Genomic DNA, 20,597 nt, shown 5'->3' on the forward strand with positions numbered 1-20,597 from the left:
ACCAGGAAAGGAAAGCACAGGTCTAACCACTGTGGCTGTATGCTAAACCTGTGCTAAGTGTAGCCTAACATGAGCTTGAGAAAGGCCCCAACTGCAGTTAAGAGCATACTCAGCAGCAACAGCCCTTCTGAGCAAGATGCAGCTATGAGCCAGGCAAGTGAGGCACTAACCTCCCAAGTAATATTAGAAGTAAAAAGCTGTAGCTTGCAATGAGTCAATCCTGTTAATGTCTGTTAGGTAATAACATCTCATCTGAGATGTCTGCTATTGCCTAGAGCTGACTTCATCACAATCTGTGACCTGCAGCCTACAGCTCTCAAGGCCTTCCTCTACAAGCAGGACCAAGGAGCTCTTGACTGGGGACTTTAAAAATCAATAGCATCAGACAGACTAATGACATAGAAAAACCCCAGAGAGTAGCAGGCAATCAGTCCTGCTATTCAGCCCTCTGCTTAGCTTGTCTGCAAAAACAAAATCCCTCCAGCTCCTCTTAAAGCACAAAATCAAACTGAAGTTCCAATTTTTATTTTTTACATCAGTAAATACTTTATAGCATTTGTGACAGGTCCAGTTTTATTAGAGTCTTGTAACTCTGGAGTTCTTTAAGTGAGAGCAGAACATGCAGAATAGAGACATGGCCCATGGGGAGTCCCCACAGCAAAGCCAGATCAGGACTACAGAAGGAACAGACAAAGTATGATGACTAAAATTTTTCCTTTGAGCTACATGTAAAAATGTTATGCAAGACATTGTTACTTAAGTTTACAGATGTTTCCACAAAAGATGCAGCCAATAATACGCAAGACAAGTGTGAATCAAAAATTTTATTTTTTTCCCACATACATAAAAAAAGTGAGTAAACACACAAGACAGCAAGTTGGAGAAACTAAACATATTTACAAGACAGTAGAGATATCAATTTTTTTCTATCTTCGAGATCAAGTCATCACAGATTTTCGTTAGTTCATCATTTTCTTTAGTCTGTGGAAGAAAGAAAGAGTGGGTTTCAGGTATGTCCAAACTATGCTACCATTTTGTACTGAGTTCCAAGGAGAGGTTTGCCAGCAAATAGAACAGAAAGTATATTTACATGATAGTGACTCATGCAAATTTAAGGTAAAGGACAGTCTACTATGTCAAAGGGCACATGGCATCCCTGAGAGCCTCGGGAAATGAGCCAGAATCCACTAAACTGTTTCTACTTCTTCCAGACTTTCCCATAACACATGGAGAACAACTGATCCAGAGAAATGATACTTTTCAGACCCAAAGTCTTTGTTAGGTACATGGAAATGCAAGACAATGACAGTTTAGATTTTAATCTTCACAAGACACTTTAAAATAATGCTTTTATATTTTCACTGACAAATTACAATTTCCAGTTTGTAGAATTCCTTATATGGTCAAACCCTTTTGATAAGAACTCTTAACATAAAGTATTACTGTATTTATGACAAGACCAAAACCAGTTCTGTGTTAAATGGCTTGTCTCATCTCTCCAGTTACAGGCCTACTGTTTCCTCAGCTATGCAAACCTTAGCCGTAAGCCTGAAGATTAAAAAAAATATGGGATTTTTCCATAATAGGAGTGTGTCAGCATTATCCATTTTTGAGTCTTCATTGCTGGCAGAGACAACCATGATGCAGTAAAACTGCATGCATTTCCAGCTGAGACTTTTAACCCTCAAAAAGCTTCTTCCTTTGAAGGGTTCCAACAAAGGAAACTGCTAGCCCTTTACAAAACATTGTAAGACTTTACCTATGCAAAATTAAACAAAGTACAAGGATTAATGGCCTGAACAATATTGAAGACTTCAGTCATATACAGTCAGTCTGTATTAGTGTTAACAGCTTACAAGCCATGTCCATGAACAAGCTGAACCAAAGAGTTATTCAAGATTTATTCCCAAATTCTGCTCTGTTTCACGTTTACTTGTTGGATCACCACCTCTTTCAGTAGTTCTGGTAACCTCCTGACACAGTAGCCCAGATCGATCACTTCTACAATCCACCTATGGGAACAAACCTCGTGCTCAAAAAAAAAAATCTAAACATACAGACAAGTCCTGCCACAATACAGTTGTGTCTTTGTTTTCAATGCCTCTTTCCCTCACCCTGCTAGGACAGCAGCCACCAAAACCAGCACAGTTAGCACAATTACTTCTAGCACTGGTACAGGGGAGTTCTTGACCTAGTCTAAGGGTTGAAGAGGCTCACCCATGGCATTTTGACTAACCTTTTGTTCAAGGCTCCTCTCCAGAGACTGGTTCCTCATCTGTTCTTTGCGCAGAGTTGCTTGTAGCGCCGCAGCCTCTGAATCAGCCTTGTTTCGAATGTGGGCAATTTCTTCATTTGCTCTGAAATGGTTGCAAGGTGGTGTTAATGTCCCCTTCAGTCAGCACAGCAAATCACACTAGATGCTTGTACTTTGGATTAATCTCAAAGTTAAACACATTTAAGACAAGTTCTGGTATTATTGAAACATATACTGCAGCAACTTCACTCCCAGAACTTGGCTTCTTGACATGGTACTTACCGCTGCAGCTTTTCCTCTGCATGTGCCTTTAGTGCCTGATACCGCTGCTCTTCTTTTTTAATTCTAGCCAAGTAGTCCTCAGCACATTTTTTCAAAAGTTCTTCATTCTGTCCCAAAAACCAAGAACCTTAGTTAGCTTTTATGTGCTAGTAGATGAAGAGTCTCTCCACCTGACAAACGGGCTATTTGAATACACCCAAGGGGCAGTATTTGCTCACCAGGGTAGCAGGAACAGCTGTGAAGTCCCACAGACCTACAGAGACTAAAATGGCTCCTTTCAACTACCTGAACTCTGCAAATTAAGATTTACTCACCCTATGTCCCTCCCCATACACTATTTAGTAGCAAACCATAGTAAAGGCAAAGGTCACTAAAACTACAGTCACTGGTTGGCTTTGTTGCTTTCCTTTTTTTTTTTTTTAAATCATCTTTGTCTTAAGCTGCAATTGTCCCAAGAATAGCTAGAAATCCAGCTTCTTCAGAGAACCCATGGAAAGATTCAGGCTTTGGACCCCAGTGTAAATTAATACAACATTAACAGCAAGAAAGTTACATTGCTAGGCACACTATGAAGATATTTTATTAGCTATCATAGAAAGTTGGAACTGTTTGAAACAAGTGCTAAGACTCCCTACTAATTGCAGCTCTTGAATTTAGCAACTCTGTTTCCATGTGTGTTTCTGTGCTAAGTAACAGGCTTCTGAATTTAGGGTAGAAATGGAAGGGACACAAGATGAAGGAAGCCTAAGAAGAAACTGAAGTTTTAACACAGACACCCTGCCTGTTTCTCAAACCTAGACTACCATGAAACTTGTAATAGGCTAGTTTTAAGCTTGAGTTTAAGGATAACTGAATGAAAAAATCTGAAGGCACTTTTTTAAAATGCCAATTGAATCAATTTTTATGCATTTTATGCAGTAAGAAGCCATAGCTTATGCTCCTCATTAGCTTCCTTCCTCCAGCCTCTGAAGAAGCTGCAGAATGAAGGCCTGATTTTAGCTTTAACAAAAACCACAACTTAGTAAAGAGCACCCAATAAACTATTATCAATCTGACTTGTAATAGCAAACCTTCTTCAACAACCATTCAATATGATGTAAGAGAAAAAAGCTGCTCCTGTGCAGTAGTTGGTACATGAGAGTGTCTCTATGATAAATAAAAATGACATGTGTGCAGCAAGAACCAGCTCGCTTCTGTTTGAAGAAACTTTGGCTTCTAACAGATGTCATTATTATACTTTAAGTTAGTCACTAAATACAACAAGCTAGTAATTTTTTATCATCTTTAAAGAAACAACTTAAGACCTAGTTTTCCAAGTAGTGCCTATACTAGCTAGTTAATGGCTGCTTCTGAAATTCCACTATTTCCTCTCCACTAAATCTCATTTATCTTGAAGGATATTATTTGCATTATAGCATCCTTACTCTGTGGTAACCCTCTAGTGCCTCTTTCTGCTTTTCAAGTCGTTTGAAGAGTTCAGAGAAAGACTTTTCCATGGAGTTGAGATCTGATAAAGCTTGCTGCTTCTCTTCCATCAGCTTCTGAATTTCTTTCCTTGAGATTTCCTTCTGCTTCTCAGAATCCTCTAGAGAAAGTGGAGTTAACCCATTACAGTTATTGCATTAGCATAAAACTAGTTCCATAGAATAGACAGACAGCAACCCCCATGCCTTCAATTCTTGCTCTTAAGCACAAAAGGGTTTCAACAACATGGCCTCTCATCTGGAAAGACACCATATCTGTGCTTTTAAGAAAGCAGTCCTTGTCTATTTGCTACATGCTACCTCACACTGAAATTAAGGCCATTAAACACTGATGACAAGGTGCTGGCCTAAAGCACTGTCTCTCTTGCAATGTAGTCAAAACACTCCACCCGAATTTACCATAACAGGAGCCTCCAATGTTGTGATAGAAGCAAAGAATTCAAAAATATTTGTTTTCACTAAACATACACAATAGCTGGAAGATCTGAAGAAGACTGGGTTAACAAGTCAAACTAGCATAGCAAACCTTAGCAGACCTGAGCTATCTTTCCCACAGGCTTAAAGAAGCACAAAAAAGCTGGCATAATATTCAGTCTCCTTAAAGAACTAAATTTAAGCAAGGCATCAATGTGTCTATTCAGCTTTGAACTAAGAAAATGCACCTATACAATGAGAGTTTCGCTGTATGTCTTTCCTAGTTTTGAAGTCACAAACTTGACTGAAGCAAAGGCCAGGTCTGTCCAGCAAGAACTCCTGGTTGTATCTTGCCACTTAAACGATGTCAGATAATAAGCAGTTAACACAAAGTGCTGACAACCAGATCTTCCAGCTTTAATGAACCAACAACTCACATTCCACTGGAGAATAAGAAAAAGTCAGATGTGTTCATGCCTGATTCAGGAACTCATTGCTACCTACCAAGTGATATCATGTCTGTATGAATGTGCATAAAATTGTTAGTCTAACTATCTTGTCTGAAACCTTACACTCACCCTGGAAGGACTTGAAATATTAATGTCATCAGAGGTGAAAGAGTACTAGCCTCACTTAGTCACCCTAGGCTAAGCAGGCCCCAGCCCCCCAAGACATTCAAAGTGTAAATAAGGAACTTACCCATAACTTGTGTTATTGTCTGTTCAAACTCAGCAACTATTTTTCTAAAAACCATGAAAAAAAAAATGTTGAACACATGTTAGAAAAAGCATCTGGAGTAAATAAGTAGATATAAAAGTCAGGACAGGTTCATACCCCATTTCCTGGTATTCCATATAAAGCTTATTATACTTGTTTTTCCATTTCTCAGTCTCCATCTCTTTCTCTTGAACCTGTGAGGGTGAAAAAGTAAACCTTTATTTCTTGCACAGGAAGAGATAAAAATATTTGATACTAAAAACAGTCTGAAGGGCAGCTTAGGTATACTTATAACCCAATATGGAGAGAAATAAGTTCCAATTGCTTAACAGAATCAAAATTGTTTCATTACAAACTTGACTCAAATAAGCTTTAGATTGACACATTATTTTGCATACACAATAACCACCATGTCTTCATACCTAATGTCTTCAAAAGGCAAGATCAATCTCTTGGCTACCCTTACTCACTATATATGCAGATCATTAAAATTTCTGAGAGAACAAAACTGGCCAAGGAACATTCTCTCAAATAAGAGACATTTCTCTCCTCTTTACAAGGCAGACAAAAAAAAGCACTACACAAACCTGCTAATCTTAACACATGAGAGAAAAAAATACCAGAAGCCTATTCAAAATCAAGCTGCTGTTTGAAGTAATTTATGTTCAACACCAAAGTTGGAAACATGGTAGGGGGAGGATTAAAAGATTCCTCAACTCATTTAAGAATAATCATAGCTATTTCACATAAGCTGAAATAAAGCAGAGCTCACAGTAAAAATATTAAGCAGCATAAGCACTCTTTGCTAAATGCAAAAACTGCTAATTTTGCCCCAAAACTGCACAGTATACTGTAGTACACTCATTTTCCAGTATTTATTTTGGAGCAAACTCATTTTAAATTTATTGCAATATTTCAGATGACAGGAAGAGGGGCACAAGTGAAAACAGAACGTACAAAAAATAAAGAGGAAGGACTAGTGATAGTTATGCTAGAAACAAATGTTACACAAGCAAACATGTGAAGATGGAAACATGTTAGAAACTTTCACTTGCAAGCTCAGAAATGGTTCAGTAGACCCCAAGAAAGCACTTTCCTAAGTGTTGTATTTGCTTGGAAGGAAAACAGGTTTTCGCTTTTCTCCTACTCTCGACTTGTTTCAGACAAAAACAAAAAAATCTTAAAATTTAGTCTGTCTTCCTTTAAGGTTAATATAGTAATTCCAAGCCTTTTTACTTGTTTAAAGTTACACAGCTGGAGCCATCCAGTCACACCTATAATTATGTTTGCATGTGTAAAACAGTTCTTTCAAACAAGAAATTAGAGCAGCAACTTTAAGATATTACAAGCTTTCCCCCTTCCTACTGTATATAAATTCTTAATATTAGATCAATGCACTAAAAGCTGTCCCCTGCTAAAGCTGCACTTGTTTTCCTGTAATACACTGAGTAAAAGTCACCTCCTAAGTAACAGAAGGTAAAAGTTACTCCTAGAAAAGCCACTATCTCTGTACTCTAAAGGGAAACAATAACTTAAGTAGCAAATAATCACAGGCCATCTTCATTTGGTGTCCTTAGTGCCTGCAGTACTGCAGTCAGGAATTTTGATGCTCCATTTTTTGCTCAAGTTAACTTTGAAGTGACATGATTAGCTTTACAGGTATTTATGCTTAGATACTCCTCTTAACATTATTTAGTGTTTGTAAAGTTACATAACCTAGAAGCCATAATGAATCAAGTACTCAAATTTTTTAAGTGAGGGGGCACACAAATCTTCTTGCATCAGTAAGCAAATGGGGATTTAAAGACAACTTCTGCAGTTCCAGAATATGCTTGAAACCCTATCAACTACTTACTTCCCTGCCCCATTAATGTCTTTCTCCTCCAGAGTGAGCTCCAGATCTCATCTTCGTTTTATTAGCTGGACATACTGTTGTGCCTTCGGGTCCCACAAAAAAAAACTCAATCACAGCACTGAACGGAAGGTATTCAGATCACTGATGTTAAGCCTGACCATCCCATCCGACAACACGTGCTGACCAGTTCTAAGGCACCAGTTCTAAGGCAGAACCTAACTAGAAATGAAGTTTAACCTATTTCCTTGGGTATTAGCTCTCAGGAGTTTTATTCCTACAGCTCCCATCAAGTGCACAGCTTTTCAGAGCAAGATGCCTATGTCAAGTATGATGAGAAGACCTACAAAGTAGAGACTTATCCCAGATAATCTAAACAAAAGGAATTTCCAAGCTATGCCAAGTTCTGTTTTGCAAGGGCCACCATACCATTGCATCCATGTCCTTTTGGCTGTATTTCAGCACATCTATAATAGCATCCACAGCAGTGTCTGTAGAAGCAGTAAAAGGGACTGGAGGAACATCACCACTCAGGGAGTCTGGAATTAGGGGACCTGTGTCCTGTAAGGAGAAAGAAAAAAAAGGAAAGTTTCAACAGATTCCTAGTGTCATGCCATTGATTAGATCTATGCACATAATTCAATGCCAAGTCAACACAGACTACTTTAACATACAAAATACCTTCATAACTTTCTTACTCTAAAAGGTAACTACATGGTTCTAAAAGATACCTACATGGTGCAACCAGAACTGCTATCCACCAGTTACAGCTATCAAAAGATGCTACAAAGCAGATGACACCACACTATTGTCCACAAGCAAAAAAAAGACCACTTCAGGATGAACTGCTGTGTGCAGATCTGTTCATGCCATAAACCATAGACTATAAAGCATTGAGTTTAATCAAAGTGCTTTTCATCTCAGCAGTGCAACTAAAAAACAAAGTTTCTCTTTTTTGGCTTCACTTGCATAAAAAAAAAATATTGCCTTACTAAAGCATTCTTAAAAACAGCTCAAATTCTCCTAGACCACATGCAATGGCACCAGTTTTCACAAAAAAATTTTAATACTTAAGAAAATGAAGTCCATCAAAAAGTTCAACTTTGATACAAGTGAGTATCCAACCTGGTTTAAGACAAGAGTTTAAATAAACATTTATCACATTCTGTGATCTTTCAAGTCAAGTCCAGAACCTAGGCTATCCTTTTCCCAAAATACCAACATGAAACCTTATAGCACTGTAGGCACCCTTACAGAAGTTGTAAATGTCCCCAGAAGATCTAGTCCTTTTGGTTTTTCTTCATTTTGAAGACTCACTAGAGGCTTTTCAGGTTCCTCAAGCAATTTACTTAAATCAGGAACAGGACTAAAAACAAACAAACATACACCATTAAATTCAAGTGCTGCCTTTCCTTGTAAAGCTCCTGTATCAGCAACAGTGTGTCCAGCAGGACCAGGGCAGGGATTGTTCCCCTGTAATGGGCACTGAGGAGGCCACATAAATCCTGTGTTCAGTTTTGGGCCCCTCACCACAAGACACTGAGGTACTGGAGGAAGTCCAGAGAAGGGCACAGAGCTGGAGAAGGGTCTGAAACACAAGTCTGATGAGGAGAGGCTGAGGGAGTTGGGGGTGTTCAGCCTGGAGGAAAGGAGGCTCAGGGGAGACCATCTCACTCTTTACAACAACCTGAAAGAAGGTTGTAGCCAGGGGGGTCTTGGTCTCTTCCCCCAGGGAACAAGACTAGATGAAACAGCCCCAAGTTGCACCGGGGAGGTTTAGATTGGACATTAGGTGAAATTTCTTCACTGAAAGGGTGATCAAGCATTGGAACAGGCTGCCCAGGGAAGTGATGGAGTCACTATTCCTGAAGAAATTTAAAAGACTTGTAGATGTGGCACTTGGGGACACATTTTAGCGGTAGACTCATGAATGCTGGATTAACTGTTGGACTTGATCTGGAAGGTCTTTTCCAACCTAAACAACCCTGATTTTATGTACTACAGCCTAGACTAAGTCAATACCTACCTCTGCTGAGGTGGAGCTGTGATGGCACTCTCATTTGTTTCAATCAATTTCTGGTACTGTTTTCTCGGACTGTCTCTCAGTAGAGGGTCAAACTTCAAATACAGTGACTGTTTTCTTAAGGCTGACTCTTTGAACTGAAGGCAAAGAGGCATAAACTGGCATTTATGCTGTTTCAGAGCATAACACACACATCCCACTCACACACAAACAATCCTCTGGAGAATGGGTGAGCCTGTTCTTCAGTGGCCAGAGCATTGTTCTCAAGAGGAAAATTACATAAGAGAACTCAGTGCCCACATGCTTAAGTCCTTATGTAATATCAAGTGAACTCAATCTGCTCACAGACAGAATCAAAAGGGCAAACATTTATGAACTACTCAAAACCAGCAGAAGACACTGAAAGGGAAGGATAGTATTGTAAGCTGAAGAAACAGCGTATGCCATTTACAGACAATAATAAGGACAAACACAGTGTGACCAAAAACCAATTCCGATTCAGTGTATTCACTGTACATTCAGGGCTGCTCTTACTCTGGACCTAAGCAGGAGAAAGAATAATGAAGCTGAACCAATTAGAACATGACATGCCCAATTTAGAGACAAATTTCCTGAAACTGGCCATAAAGAGTTTAAAAATATTTTTGAAACAACGATCTTGCACTTTCAAAGCATTGTGTTGTTCTTGCAACCACCAGAAGTGAAACAGCCACACTGGCTTCACTGCTATTAAAGAAAAAACAGCACCTTTGCAAATTGAAAGCAAGAGACCTCTAATTTTCAGTTGAATTGCTTATAAATACATTTCCTTTCCACCACCATCCCCTGCCCAGCCTTGTCACCACAATTCCTTTGGAACAGAACCCATATTTCTGCAGACAATTCAAAGTGAAGTTCTTTCACAAAAAGATTTAAAGTTTAACAGTTTCACCTATGCTTTCCCTCTCCACCCTGCCAGGGAGGCAAACAAAACATTTCAATGTCATACTTACTGATGAAGTCCCAAACTGTTCCAGATAGTCTATTTCTATGCCCGTTCCTAGGACTGGAAAAAAACAGAAAAGATACAATGAAGATGTCATATGATCTTACCACAGACAGAAACAAATGGATATGTGTATAAAGCAAATATTGCTTTCATTCTCATGAGTTCTAGTTCTTCACTAGACAAGCACACTCAGATATTCTACTATTTTTCACAATGCCCCATGATAGAGTACAGCTGTCTGTCTCACCATTAAAACTGGCACACAGCTCAGACTTGAACAATGAAGTTATAGTCATTTCCCAACATACTGATTCCACTCCACTCTGAAGGTCAATGACACACTGCACTGCAGTGAAATAATTTCCTCATCCTTCCACACAATGCTTCTACAAGGAATAACCCCACCAAGTGGTCAAGTCACAGCTGTGTAGGAAGCTTTCAAGACAAGCATGCCAGTGCAGAAAGACAATCCACACCGCAAATTGAAACCAGTATTCAAGTAGTGCTAAGACTGCAGTAATCTACAAGACTCACAACTACAGACAGTTACATTACTCTCAATTTACAAAGGCTTTAATACACCAGAAATTATTTTAAAGGAGCATTTTTTCAGCACAGAAAGCTGCCACAGAAACTCTAAACAGATTGTTTCTGTACCAGCCTAAATTTTATCCTCCCAGGCAGCTGAATGCTAATACCCAGCTTTGTGAACTTAGCTTAAAAGAAATAGGCTTAGGTACTTTTCCCAGCACTGCTAGTTATTGTAGGTTTTGCAGTCCTTTCAGAAGTGTAGAAAGAGAGACAAAACTAGAATCCATGCCAAAACTGAACTAGAAAAATATATACACACAGGTTATTGTAACATTATATTTTCAGTCTGTTTAAAAGAAATGCCCTTACCCTCAGATGATGGTCTGAAGAATTCTTCAGGTTCAGCATCAGCTGTCTCCTCATCTGCTGTTATTTCAGTTCTGTGGGAAAGAGGTTTAACTTCTGCAGACACTGACTTTTTTCCACTGTCAGAGGAAACCAAATTATCTTGAGAGGGGACCTTATGAGCTGAAGACATTTTAGATGCGTCCATTTGCTCCTCCTGATGAGAAAAAACACAATCTTTTACTGTTAAAATAATTACTTAAATGTAATGAAAATCATTATAATGATCAAATTGGTTTGTCATAAATTAGCTGGGTAGCCAACATAATGAAACAAGGGTTCACAGGCATAGAAATTAAACTCCCAACACTGAGTACAGCTCATATTATACAGGAGTCACTTTTTTTTTTTATAGTCCACACCCTTATGTTTGTCCTTATATGTGACTCCTGATCAAAAAAGATACTAAATACCAAGGTACCAATTTGGCTGTCTCTGATGTTACCTTCAAAAGACAAGTCCACACAACTGATATTCCTTTTAGAGCTGCTAAAGATGCATAAACCCACTAATTCTTAGACAAAATATCAAAAATAGGTTTCACAAGATTAAGTCACTAAGTCAACTTCATGAAGCTTTCATGAAACAAGAACTGGCTATCTTTGTTACACCTTACCATGTCTCTCTCTCCTGGAAGTTCAGCTTCTGCTTGAACTCCTGGCTTCTCTTCTGGAGCTCTTGGCATGTCTTCTACCACACTCTGCTTCACAATTTCCCTAGAGAAAGAAAAAAAAAATCAAAATTTAAGTCACACAGTTCTGAATTCTGTATTACCAGATACATTGAACAAAGTTACCTTTTCTGATAGTTTTTACTGCCACAGCCCAGGAAGCTTTACAGAGGGCAGGGATGTAAATTCACTGCTGACAACTTAAGCGACAGAAAGCTCTCCCTCCATCAGAAGCAGTGTTATGTAGGAAGCAGAAAGTCAAAGCGGTATCACTTATTTCTATTCACTTAGCACTGTTCTCACATTTCCATTTGTTAGGCTCATTACTATTTTTTAAATAAAAGATAGGCTTTTTGTTTAATTAAGAACAGAATTACAAGAGCCTGCTCCTGTTCCCAAAGCAATGCTGTATTAGTGTAAAGCACAGAACTTCACTAGGGAAGTCCAATACTTCAGTTTGCATTGTCAGCAGTAAGTAAACTTCTCACCTTGGTAAACAGTAACTGATCACATCATACAGGGAGCAAGAGAGCAAACATTTCTGTCAAATGACCAACTTGTGCCAGTTCTGACTGTCTATAGCAACACAGACACTTTAATAACTAGACTTTCTAGGAAAGGCAACACACAATATATTCCATTCCCAAATAAAAAGTTTGTGGTGCCAAAAAAAAATGCAGGTTCAGAGACAGGCCTTTTTATTGGAGATAGCATTTAGATACTAAGAACACATAGGGGAGAAACAACACCTCAGACCAGCAGAAAACAGAATTGCCTGCTCCCTGGGCATTTGATTTAAAGACAGTAAGTAGCAGTCACCTAGTTCTCCACATTTTACTCTAATCTTGGAGGAGTGGGGAAAGAACTATATGACCCAATGCTCCTTCCACCTAAGCCTGTTTCTTCCCATTCTTCTAGATTTAAGAACAACTTTTCCCTAGAGCTAGTCATCTTGGGATAGTTTCCCCAGTAAGATCTTTGCTGTTGCAACATAATTGTGTCAAAGATTACAACAACAGACTCAGCCAACCTTGGAGGGAAGAAGTCAAAGTAGGAATTAACTAGGTAGATACTATCTAACTTTCCTCACATGGGTTTGAGGTGCTTCTGCATTTAGCTACGCATTTACTTACGGATTTTTGGGTTCTGGTTTTTCAGGAGTTTCAAAGGTACTTGGACAGTTATCCTGTTGCACTGGAAGAGGGTCCCTTCTTGAAGTGGTACTATCCTGCTCCTCTTGCAGGTGAACTTTCTGAGGGCTGGGCTTAGAACGAGGCGAGGTGGAAATTTTGGAGCCTCCTCCAAACGGATTAAAGTTTGGATCGTCAAGTTTGTCCAAGTCAAACTTATAAGACGCTTTAGGAAGAGGGATTTCATCTTCCACATTACTTTTATTTTGCACTTCAGTATTCTCTGGTTTTGTTTTGGTAACAGGAATTCTTTTGGAAGGTGGCTTAATTCCAGGTCTTTTACCTAGTTTCCTAGGAGGTGGTTTTTTAGCAGTGGCATTATCAAAGTCAAATTCCAGTTTTACTGGTCCAGCCTTGGGGACATCAGGCTTTTCTGCAGGCTTCCCTTTGGAGATGGCCAGATCTTCATTAGGTTTTGACTCTTCTGTGGAAGCTTTTTCTGCTACCAAAACATCCTGACGCTTCAATTCCCCAGTTTTAAAAGAACCAGTTACATCAGAACTACTGGGACCTAAACTGCCAGGTAACTGTCCAGGAGGTGTAGGTGCCTCTGCTAATCCCACTGAATTATCAGTTCCACTCACGTCTGTGGAAGCAGGCTTCACACCCTGCTCAGAGTCACTGAGTGCTTGCTTAGGGGACAGTGTGGATTTATTAGACTCCAGCTCACTCAGTGCCGGTTTTTCTGCAGAGAATAAAGGCTTCTCTTCACTTAAACACTCTGTATTCGCTGTGGTTGAAGCAGAAGGACCTGTATCTTCTGTCAGAAGAGAATCATTACTTTTTTCAGAAGTTTTCTTGGGGCTGCTAGTTACTTTTACAGGAGACTTCTGCAGATTTCCAGGAGAATAAGGCAACTGTGCTGAACTTTGAAAAGGATTGATGTCATCTAAGTTATCGAAATCAATATTGTAGGATCCTCGGCTCTTCACTGGCATCTCATCATCTGGGTAAGAAGCCACGCTGACCTTCTCTGGCATTTGTGTATTGTCTGCTTCAGGTTCAATCTTTTGTTGACATGTGCTGCATTAAAAAAAGACCATACATACCATAGTTATTTTTCAGGCATCTCTTGAAATTATCTTTAGAAAGATATTTGCACAAGTAGCTTTGCGTGCTCAGAATAATTTGATTTTTTTAGCAATAAGTCAGCAGACAGCAAAATTATATCGTAACAACAGGAATTCAGTTGCCACCTGAACAGTCAGAAGTTACGAGCTTGGGAATACAAGAACTATAGGGAGATCAATCCTAGAAGTTATCCAGTGTCCTTAAGCTACCTGTTCTACACAGCTTTGTTACCTTATGACAGCCATTCCTGCAGACTGCTCTGCTCACCAGAGAATATGGACATTGCCCTTTTACTGGACAGAGAAACACACATTGCTTAGGAGAAGTCATTGACAGTAAGCAGCTCAAACACAAGCACAGCTCCTAGTTCATCTTCATGCAGATTCATCTTTGAGTCATGACAGACTCAAGTCTGGGACCAAACCAAGTCATGATTCAGGTTTTCCCATTCTAGTCATTACTTTGTCTGGTCATTCTGGCAAACATTTTCCTCCCAAAAGTATGCACCAGCATTTCATCTATGAGGGCCTACATACCAAAACAGAACCTGGACTTCAGAAACTCCAAGCTCTCTAAAACAGTAGATCTGAAGAGCAGAGTGATATACAAGAAAATACTTCTTCAGCAAGAGAGTAAGACCCTCTAACAAAAGAAACAGGTTAAAGAGTTTGTGTACTCACTATTGCTAAGAATTCTACAAGTTATTGCTCTCCACTTTATTTCCCTAAACTCTGCACAACTTCTGAAGTTTAGCCTCAGACTACAGAGAGTTAATCCATTACTTCCTGAAACAGGATTTCCTCCCATTGTTTTGTCCCTTCTGTAAAGTTCTTATTTCTATGTGCCATCCTTATCTGCTGCAGAACAGAACACGATTAAAAGCCACTCACTAAAAACTCTACTTTGATAAACTCGAAAGCATAGGCGGGAGATAAGAGCTGAAGTTGTTCTCACCCGGTTTGAGCGCCTCTTCCCTGCAATAGCTCAGCCCCAGGCTGCTCCGACTACTCAAGTCCCTCCCACTCTCCTTCAGTATTTAACCGAATAAATGCCAGTCAAGAGCGAGACACCTGCCTGAAATGCCCATCACTTGTCAAAAGTGACACCCTTCAGCAACACTGAGCCCTGCAGATTATCTGCTACAAAAAAATCCTCACAATTTACAATTAGAAAGGACAGTACAAGCAATGTGTTGACACATAATCATGCTCTAACTAAAACCAATTCAGTGCTGATCCTTTTAACTCACTTGAACTCTATAAGTACTAAATCTTTGTTTATTTGTGCAAGCAATGAGTTTGGGGCATAAATGACTAAGTCATTTAATTGTGGTGGTTAGCTCAGAAGTACTTTTCTAAACTAGACTACACATGGAAACAAACAGTTGAAGCAAATGTTTACATTTAAAGAACATTTAAGTGTTCCCACCCTTCTCCTTTCCCCCCTTACAAACAACAAAAATAGGGGTCAAATGAAAGCACTTGGTCGCTAAAAACTAACAAAAGGGTCTATTTGCTTGCAGAAGGCAAAGCTAAGTCTTAAGACTTCTTGCCACCGGAAATTACAAGCATCACATACAAGTTTAAAGGGGGGGCAAAAAAAGTCAGTAACAAAAATATGCATTGAGGTGTCTTAAATATTATCATGATACCCTCAAATTTAAACACTGTAGATTTTATGCTCCTCCCTAGACACCTTCCATGAGCCACTTTGAGACCCAGGCTGCTAGACTATAAAGGCACATAAACTTGTTTATACTTGTGATTGATGTTATATTCACTGTGTTGCTACGGTTTCTTTAATCTTAACACTCACTGAGTATTCAATTCAAGCTAACCCTTCAGAAGATTTATCTCTTTAGATTTTTCTCCTTAAGATACAACAGTACTTAACATACAACAGAAGATATTTTAAGGCTGAACTTTAAGAATTAGATTCAGAATAGTTGCATTCTCACATGAAAACTTTACTGTAAGAAATGATTTTGTATTCTCTACCTGATGTATCTTTTCTCTTAAGCTATTTATCCATACCTTAAGTCATCTCTATGAAATCAGTTACAGAGGAATTAGAGTTCAGTATTCAACATTACAACTGAGATGAACTTTTCTTAGAACTATCGACAGTTACCTTTGAAAAAGTTCATGCATCAGTCAGCATTAATTTTGGTCCTTTCATGAAGTTTACATCTTGTCATAAAATACAAAATTACATTTTAACTGTACAGTTTTGTAATGGGGAAAAGTTACCTTGAACACATCCCATGTGGCTAATACAATTAGCAGTGAATTCATTACTCACTCAGCATCAGAGAGTGCACGGAAAACATCATCCACCGAGCCTTCACAGCAATCATCAAGTGTAAAAGCAGTCTCAAGTTTGTCTGTCATAGTAGGACTTAAGATTTTTCGAGTCTGAGGATCTCTTTGAGGAGTCTGAAAGGTTACCTTGAAGAAAGGCAGGGCGGGAGGAAGAAAAACATGAGCTCAATATTTTTCAAGCTCCAAATAGCTTATGCACTCAGTAGCAAAGACTGCAGAAGGAGAAAGAATATAAGCAATACAAAAGCAAAAGTTTACCTTCATTGCTTTCGCCACACTTTTTGGTGGCAAGTTTTCTTTCTGGGATGGGCGTAGAATGGAAGGTCTCCCTGTAGGTTCCGGCGGCGCCAAGAAAAAGCCACAGTCGTCTGCTGTTAGATCATCCTTAATGTTTCCTCCATTTTCTCCATTTTCTGCGTTTAAAATCTGCAGACTCATTCTAGAACATCAACAAACACAGCACCACAGCATGAATGAGAGGGTGTGGCCAGCCAGATGCACTTTCAGATAATGGAAGAAGTTGGCAGCCTGGCACCAGCTAGCAAACACTAACAGCTTCAAAGGAGTTCTGGAAGTATGGAAAGTCTTCCTATGGAAAGGTGTATCTCAGAAGACTCAAAGTATCTAAATGCAGCACTGCACAGCCCTTTTGGTAGGGGTCTGTGAGGTTAATTGTTGATAGTATGCCTTCCACAGTTCACATTATGCCCTTACTAATTAAGCCGCCATCCTTCAAAGGGAGCTCTGTCATCTACAACATTTCCTCATTCCCAACCCCTTAAGCCAGCAGTGACGTACAGCCCTGTCTCCTGTGACAGGGTATCCAGCTAAGCAGAAGTACCGCTTCTGCAAGGGGCACGTGACAATCACTTCTCTGTTTTACTCACATGGCCTCATTACTACATTGCACAGCAGCAAACAGCAAAAACAAATTTCATTAGTTAGGGTGTGCTTCGGATCAGAGTCCTGAGTCAAATTATTTAGCTTTTTCCTGCACTCTCTGAGCACGTGCTGCTTTTGTAAAACACATAGTACTTAAAAATCCTTTGCAGCATAGACATTATTGGTATCAAATCTGGAAAAAAAAGTCATTAAAAAGGCATTTCTTAAATATTGTTCTTATATTTGACAGGCACAAGCTTTAGTAGATCATATATGCTGAACTAACCTTACTAGTGTGCAGGACTTGAAACTAAAGCCTTTGCTGCAACTAAGATTAAGGATGAAAAATTAGAAATAGAAAAAGAACACATTTCAAATATGGCAGGCAAGTTACAGGTACTTGAACTCTGTCTACCTTTTATTGGAGTCTCTGCTGTTCTTAAAGGTTTGACACTAACCCTCAGTGGCACTACAGCTGCTTTTTAAAAAAAGAAAGACAGAAGGCATGGTAAGGAAGATCTGAGTGTAATCACTGTCCACAAAGGACACCTGAGAAGTGCAGGTACTTATCTGAAAGACTGCTATCAAAGCAATTTATTTCATAAGAACTGATGTATTATCTTGTAGCACCTATAAAGATAATTGGTATCATCAAGTGGACAAGATGTTGGCTTCCTGCAACTGATAAGAATTCCAAGTGATCTCAAATACTTGATTTGACCAAACAGCTAATCCTTATCTTCTTTCTCCAGATGAATCCAGAAAATCAGCTCAGGAAGACTACAAGTGATTGTTTTCACTTGCATAAAGAGGTAACAAGAATACTCCAACTGAAAATCTTATGCAACATCGCATTTTCAATCTCATTGCCCTTATGTATTTAAATTTCTGTATTTAGGCTTCTGAACACATTTCCTCACTCTTACATTAATCCTTACAGGAAAATTTGCTTCATACTCTCCACAGAACTCAGCTACTTTGTCTGCAAGCCTGACAACAGAACTTTTAATCACCAATGGAATGCAAACAATGGCTACAGAAGCAATGGCATGCAAAGCATGCCTGTATTAGCTATTTCTTCATTCCTTCTTTATTCATCATATTAATGCTTTAGCTCAAGTTATTCTGTATATCAAGTACTTTTACATTGACCACTTGTAGAACTTGAAGTGAACTTCATTGCTTTCTTACATTCCAAATTAAAATTGAGACAACAGATCAAGAGAATCTTTACAAACTAGTTTTTTGCTGTGATTACTTTAGAAACAACCGTAGGACATGATAAAGTTGTCAACACCTTCTAAAAGCTCCATAAGTAGGGGAGGTTTACTTGCAGAATTTTTCAGCTTTCTCATTGAGATACTTGTACACCATTGCTAAACCAAATTCAGATCATTAAAACACCCAATAAATTGACACCATATACATACACCATATGTACTGAGAGTTTTAGATATTAAATCTAAAAATTAAGTTTCTTTCCAGGATTAAATCATTAAAAGCAATTCAGCAATTATTTAAAAAATTTGTGCTCACCATTTGATCTAAATTGTACTTCACAAGTTCATTAGCTAGTAGCTATGATAAAGCGAAAGGGGAAGGCAGGCTTTATTCATCTTTGTTTAAAGTGGTCAGTGTCCAAGGCAAGTATTGTGAAAGGCAGCAGGTTTTCCCACTAGAGCAAAACAGTTCAGGGCCAGGTTGGACGGGGCCTTTAGCAACCTGATCTAGTGGAAGGTGTCTCTGCCCCTGGCAGGGGGTTTGGAACTAGATGATCTTCAAGGTCCCTTTTAACACAAACAATTCCATGATTCTATTAAAGTTCACAAAAACAAAACTGCTCCTAGCTTTAGAAAAATATTTATCCAGGCACAAGCAGTAACCTGTCATTCTGTATTTGAGAATAAGCACAAATTCAGTGACATCAGGTAATTAAACCTCAGGTACCTATAATTTGTAAAGTGGGGGCTTCACAGCAAGAACCTGTTATTTAACGAATACAGGGCAAAACATCCAAAACACCAACGTGGTCCCCAATGCCTGAAAAAGCCACTGAACAAGGGGAAGGACAGAATTTTTCTACTTAATTATCCTTCTGAACTCCTCCAGCAGCAGAGATGCAAAGCTCTCACTCATGGCAAAGTAACTTAGTACGTGCTATGAATATTTCCATACAAATTGACACAGAGCTGACTGTTATATGGACACAAATATGTTTAGCGCAAACATATTCAGAACAAATAAACACTGTCCTGGTTAACTGGCTCACTATCACCTTCTCTTGACTGCAGGGGAGGAGCAGCAAGGCCAGGGAAGGCTGTGCCGGCTCTCCGGGTAGCACCATCCCTGCCCACCGAGCCGTGCTTTAAGTAAAAAAAAGACACTCAAACAAACAAACAACAAAACAACCCCACAACCCTCCCCCAGCCCCCCTTTACTCCTGAATCAACCCAGTCCCCGATCAGCCCCATATCATCCTCAGAACACAGAGAGATGCTCCCCAAGGTCCTCGCCTCGTCCCCGAACTCATGGTGGGAGGCACCCGAGCTCCACCCGCGACGCCCTCCTCCCGTTACCCCCAAGCTCCTGCTTCTGCTTCATCCCTAAACTGACAGAAATTTCCCCAAATCTCTTAGTCTGAAGCTCACAGAAACGCCCCTAAGGCCTCTCGACCGGAGGTGCCCCCAGTCCCACCCCACCCCAAGCCCAGAGGGGTCCCCGAGCACGACCCCCAACCTCACAAAGTCATCCCTGAGCTCCCCCACAAGCCCCACAGCACCCCAAGCTCACAGAGGGGTCCTCAAGACGCTTCCCCCAGTCCCACCCCACCCCAAGCTCACAAAGAGATCCCCAAGCTCCCCCTGCCCCCAAGCCAGCCCCAAACCATCTCAGGCTCAGAGGGTTCCCCAAGTCTCCACACACCCCCCAAGCTTCCCTCCCCAGCCCTCCCGCACCCCACAGCACCCAAAGCTTACAGAGGTATCCTGAAGCCGCTCCCCAGTCCCACCCCACGCTCACTGAGGGATCCCCGAGCCTGTCCCCCCACCCCAAGCTTACAAAGGGGTACCTAAGCCCACTCCCACAGCATCCAGACTCACAGAGCTGTCCTCGAGACCCCCCCCAGCCCCACAAGATCACAGAGGGGTCTGCCAACCCCCCAAACTCACAGAAGGTTCCCCGAGTCCCCCCCAGCTCACAGAGGGATCCCCGAGTCTCCCTCAGCCCCCCAAACTCATAGAAGGGTCCCTGAGCCCCCGCAAACTCACAGACGGGTCCCGGAGTCCCCCCTAGGCCCCCAAACTCACAGAGGGGACCTCTAGTCCCCCCTCCCAGCCCCTCGAACACACAAAGGAGTCCCCGAGCCACCCCCTCCCGTACCTGCCGGCGGCTACCAGGACCCTCCGGCGCTGGGCTGAGGCGGCGGGAGCACTTGGGCCGCAACACCCCCGCCCGGTAGCGCCCCTTCCGCCCCCGCCGCGCGATTTCAAACCGCAACGGCAACCCCGGCCCGCC

At 40.5% G+C, this 20,597-nt stretch overlaps 1 protein-coding gene across 4 annotated transcripts; it reads right to left on the bottom strand.

Annotated features, from left to right (window-relative positions):
* Positions 1 to 805: 805 nt before the first annotated feature.
* TACC3 (transforming acidic coiled-coil containing protein 3) lies at positions 806 to 20,562 on the bottom strand. 4 transcript variants are annotated; one of them, XM_027699922.1, is made up of 16 exons: positions 20,463 to 20,562; positions 16,461 to 16,641; positions 16,183 to 16,328; positions 12,754 to 13,833; positions 11,567 to 11,666; positions 10,915 to 11,104; positions 10,019 to 10,071; positions 9,030 to 9,163; positions 8,258 to 8,369; positions 7,433 to 7,564; positions 5,269 to 5,345; positions 5,134 to 5,177; positions 3,961 to 4,121; positions 2,537 to 2,643; positions 2,237 to 2,357; positions 806 to 981 (listed from the first exon to the last, which is right to left on the bottom strand). In XM_027699922.1, the coding sequence occupies exons 2-16, from the start codon at positions 16,638 to 16,640 to the stop codon at positions 916 to 918; spliced, it is 2,703 nt and encodes a 900-aa protein (XP_027555723.1). In that variant the 5' UTR covers position 16,641; positions 20,463 to 20,562; the 3' UTR covers positions 806 to 915. The 4 variants fall into 4 exon arrangements, with proteins under 4 accessions (XP_027555723.1, XP_027555722.1, XP_027555725.1 ...); XM_027699921.1 differs by having other exon boundaries at positions 10,915 to 11,107; XM_027699924.1 differs by lacking the exons at positions 16,183 to 16,328; positions 16,461 to 16,641; positions 20,463 to 20,562 and adding an exon at positions 14,836 to 14,933 and having other exon boundaries at positions 10,915 to 11,107.
* Between the last annotated feature and the right edge of the window lie 35 nt (positions 20,563 to 20,597).

Source organism: Neopelma chrysocephalum, unplaced genomic scaffold (genome assembly GCF_003984885.1).
Source record: "Neopelma chrysocephalum unplaced genomic scaffold, ASM398488v2 Primary Assembly neopelma1_142, whole genome shotgun sequence".
NCBI classification, from domain to species: Eukaryota; Metazoa; Chordata; class Aves; order Passeriformes; family Pipridae; genus Neopelma; species Neopelma chrysocephalum.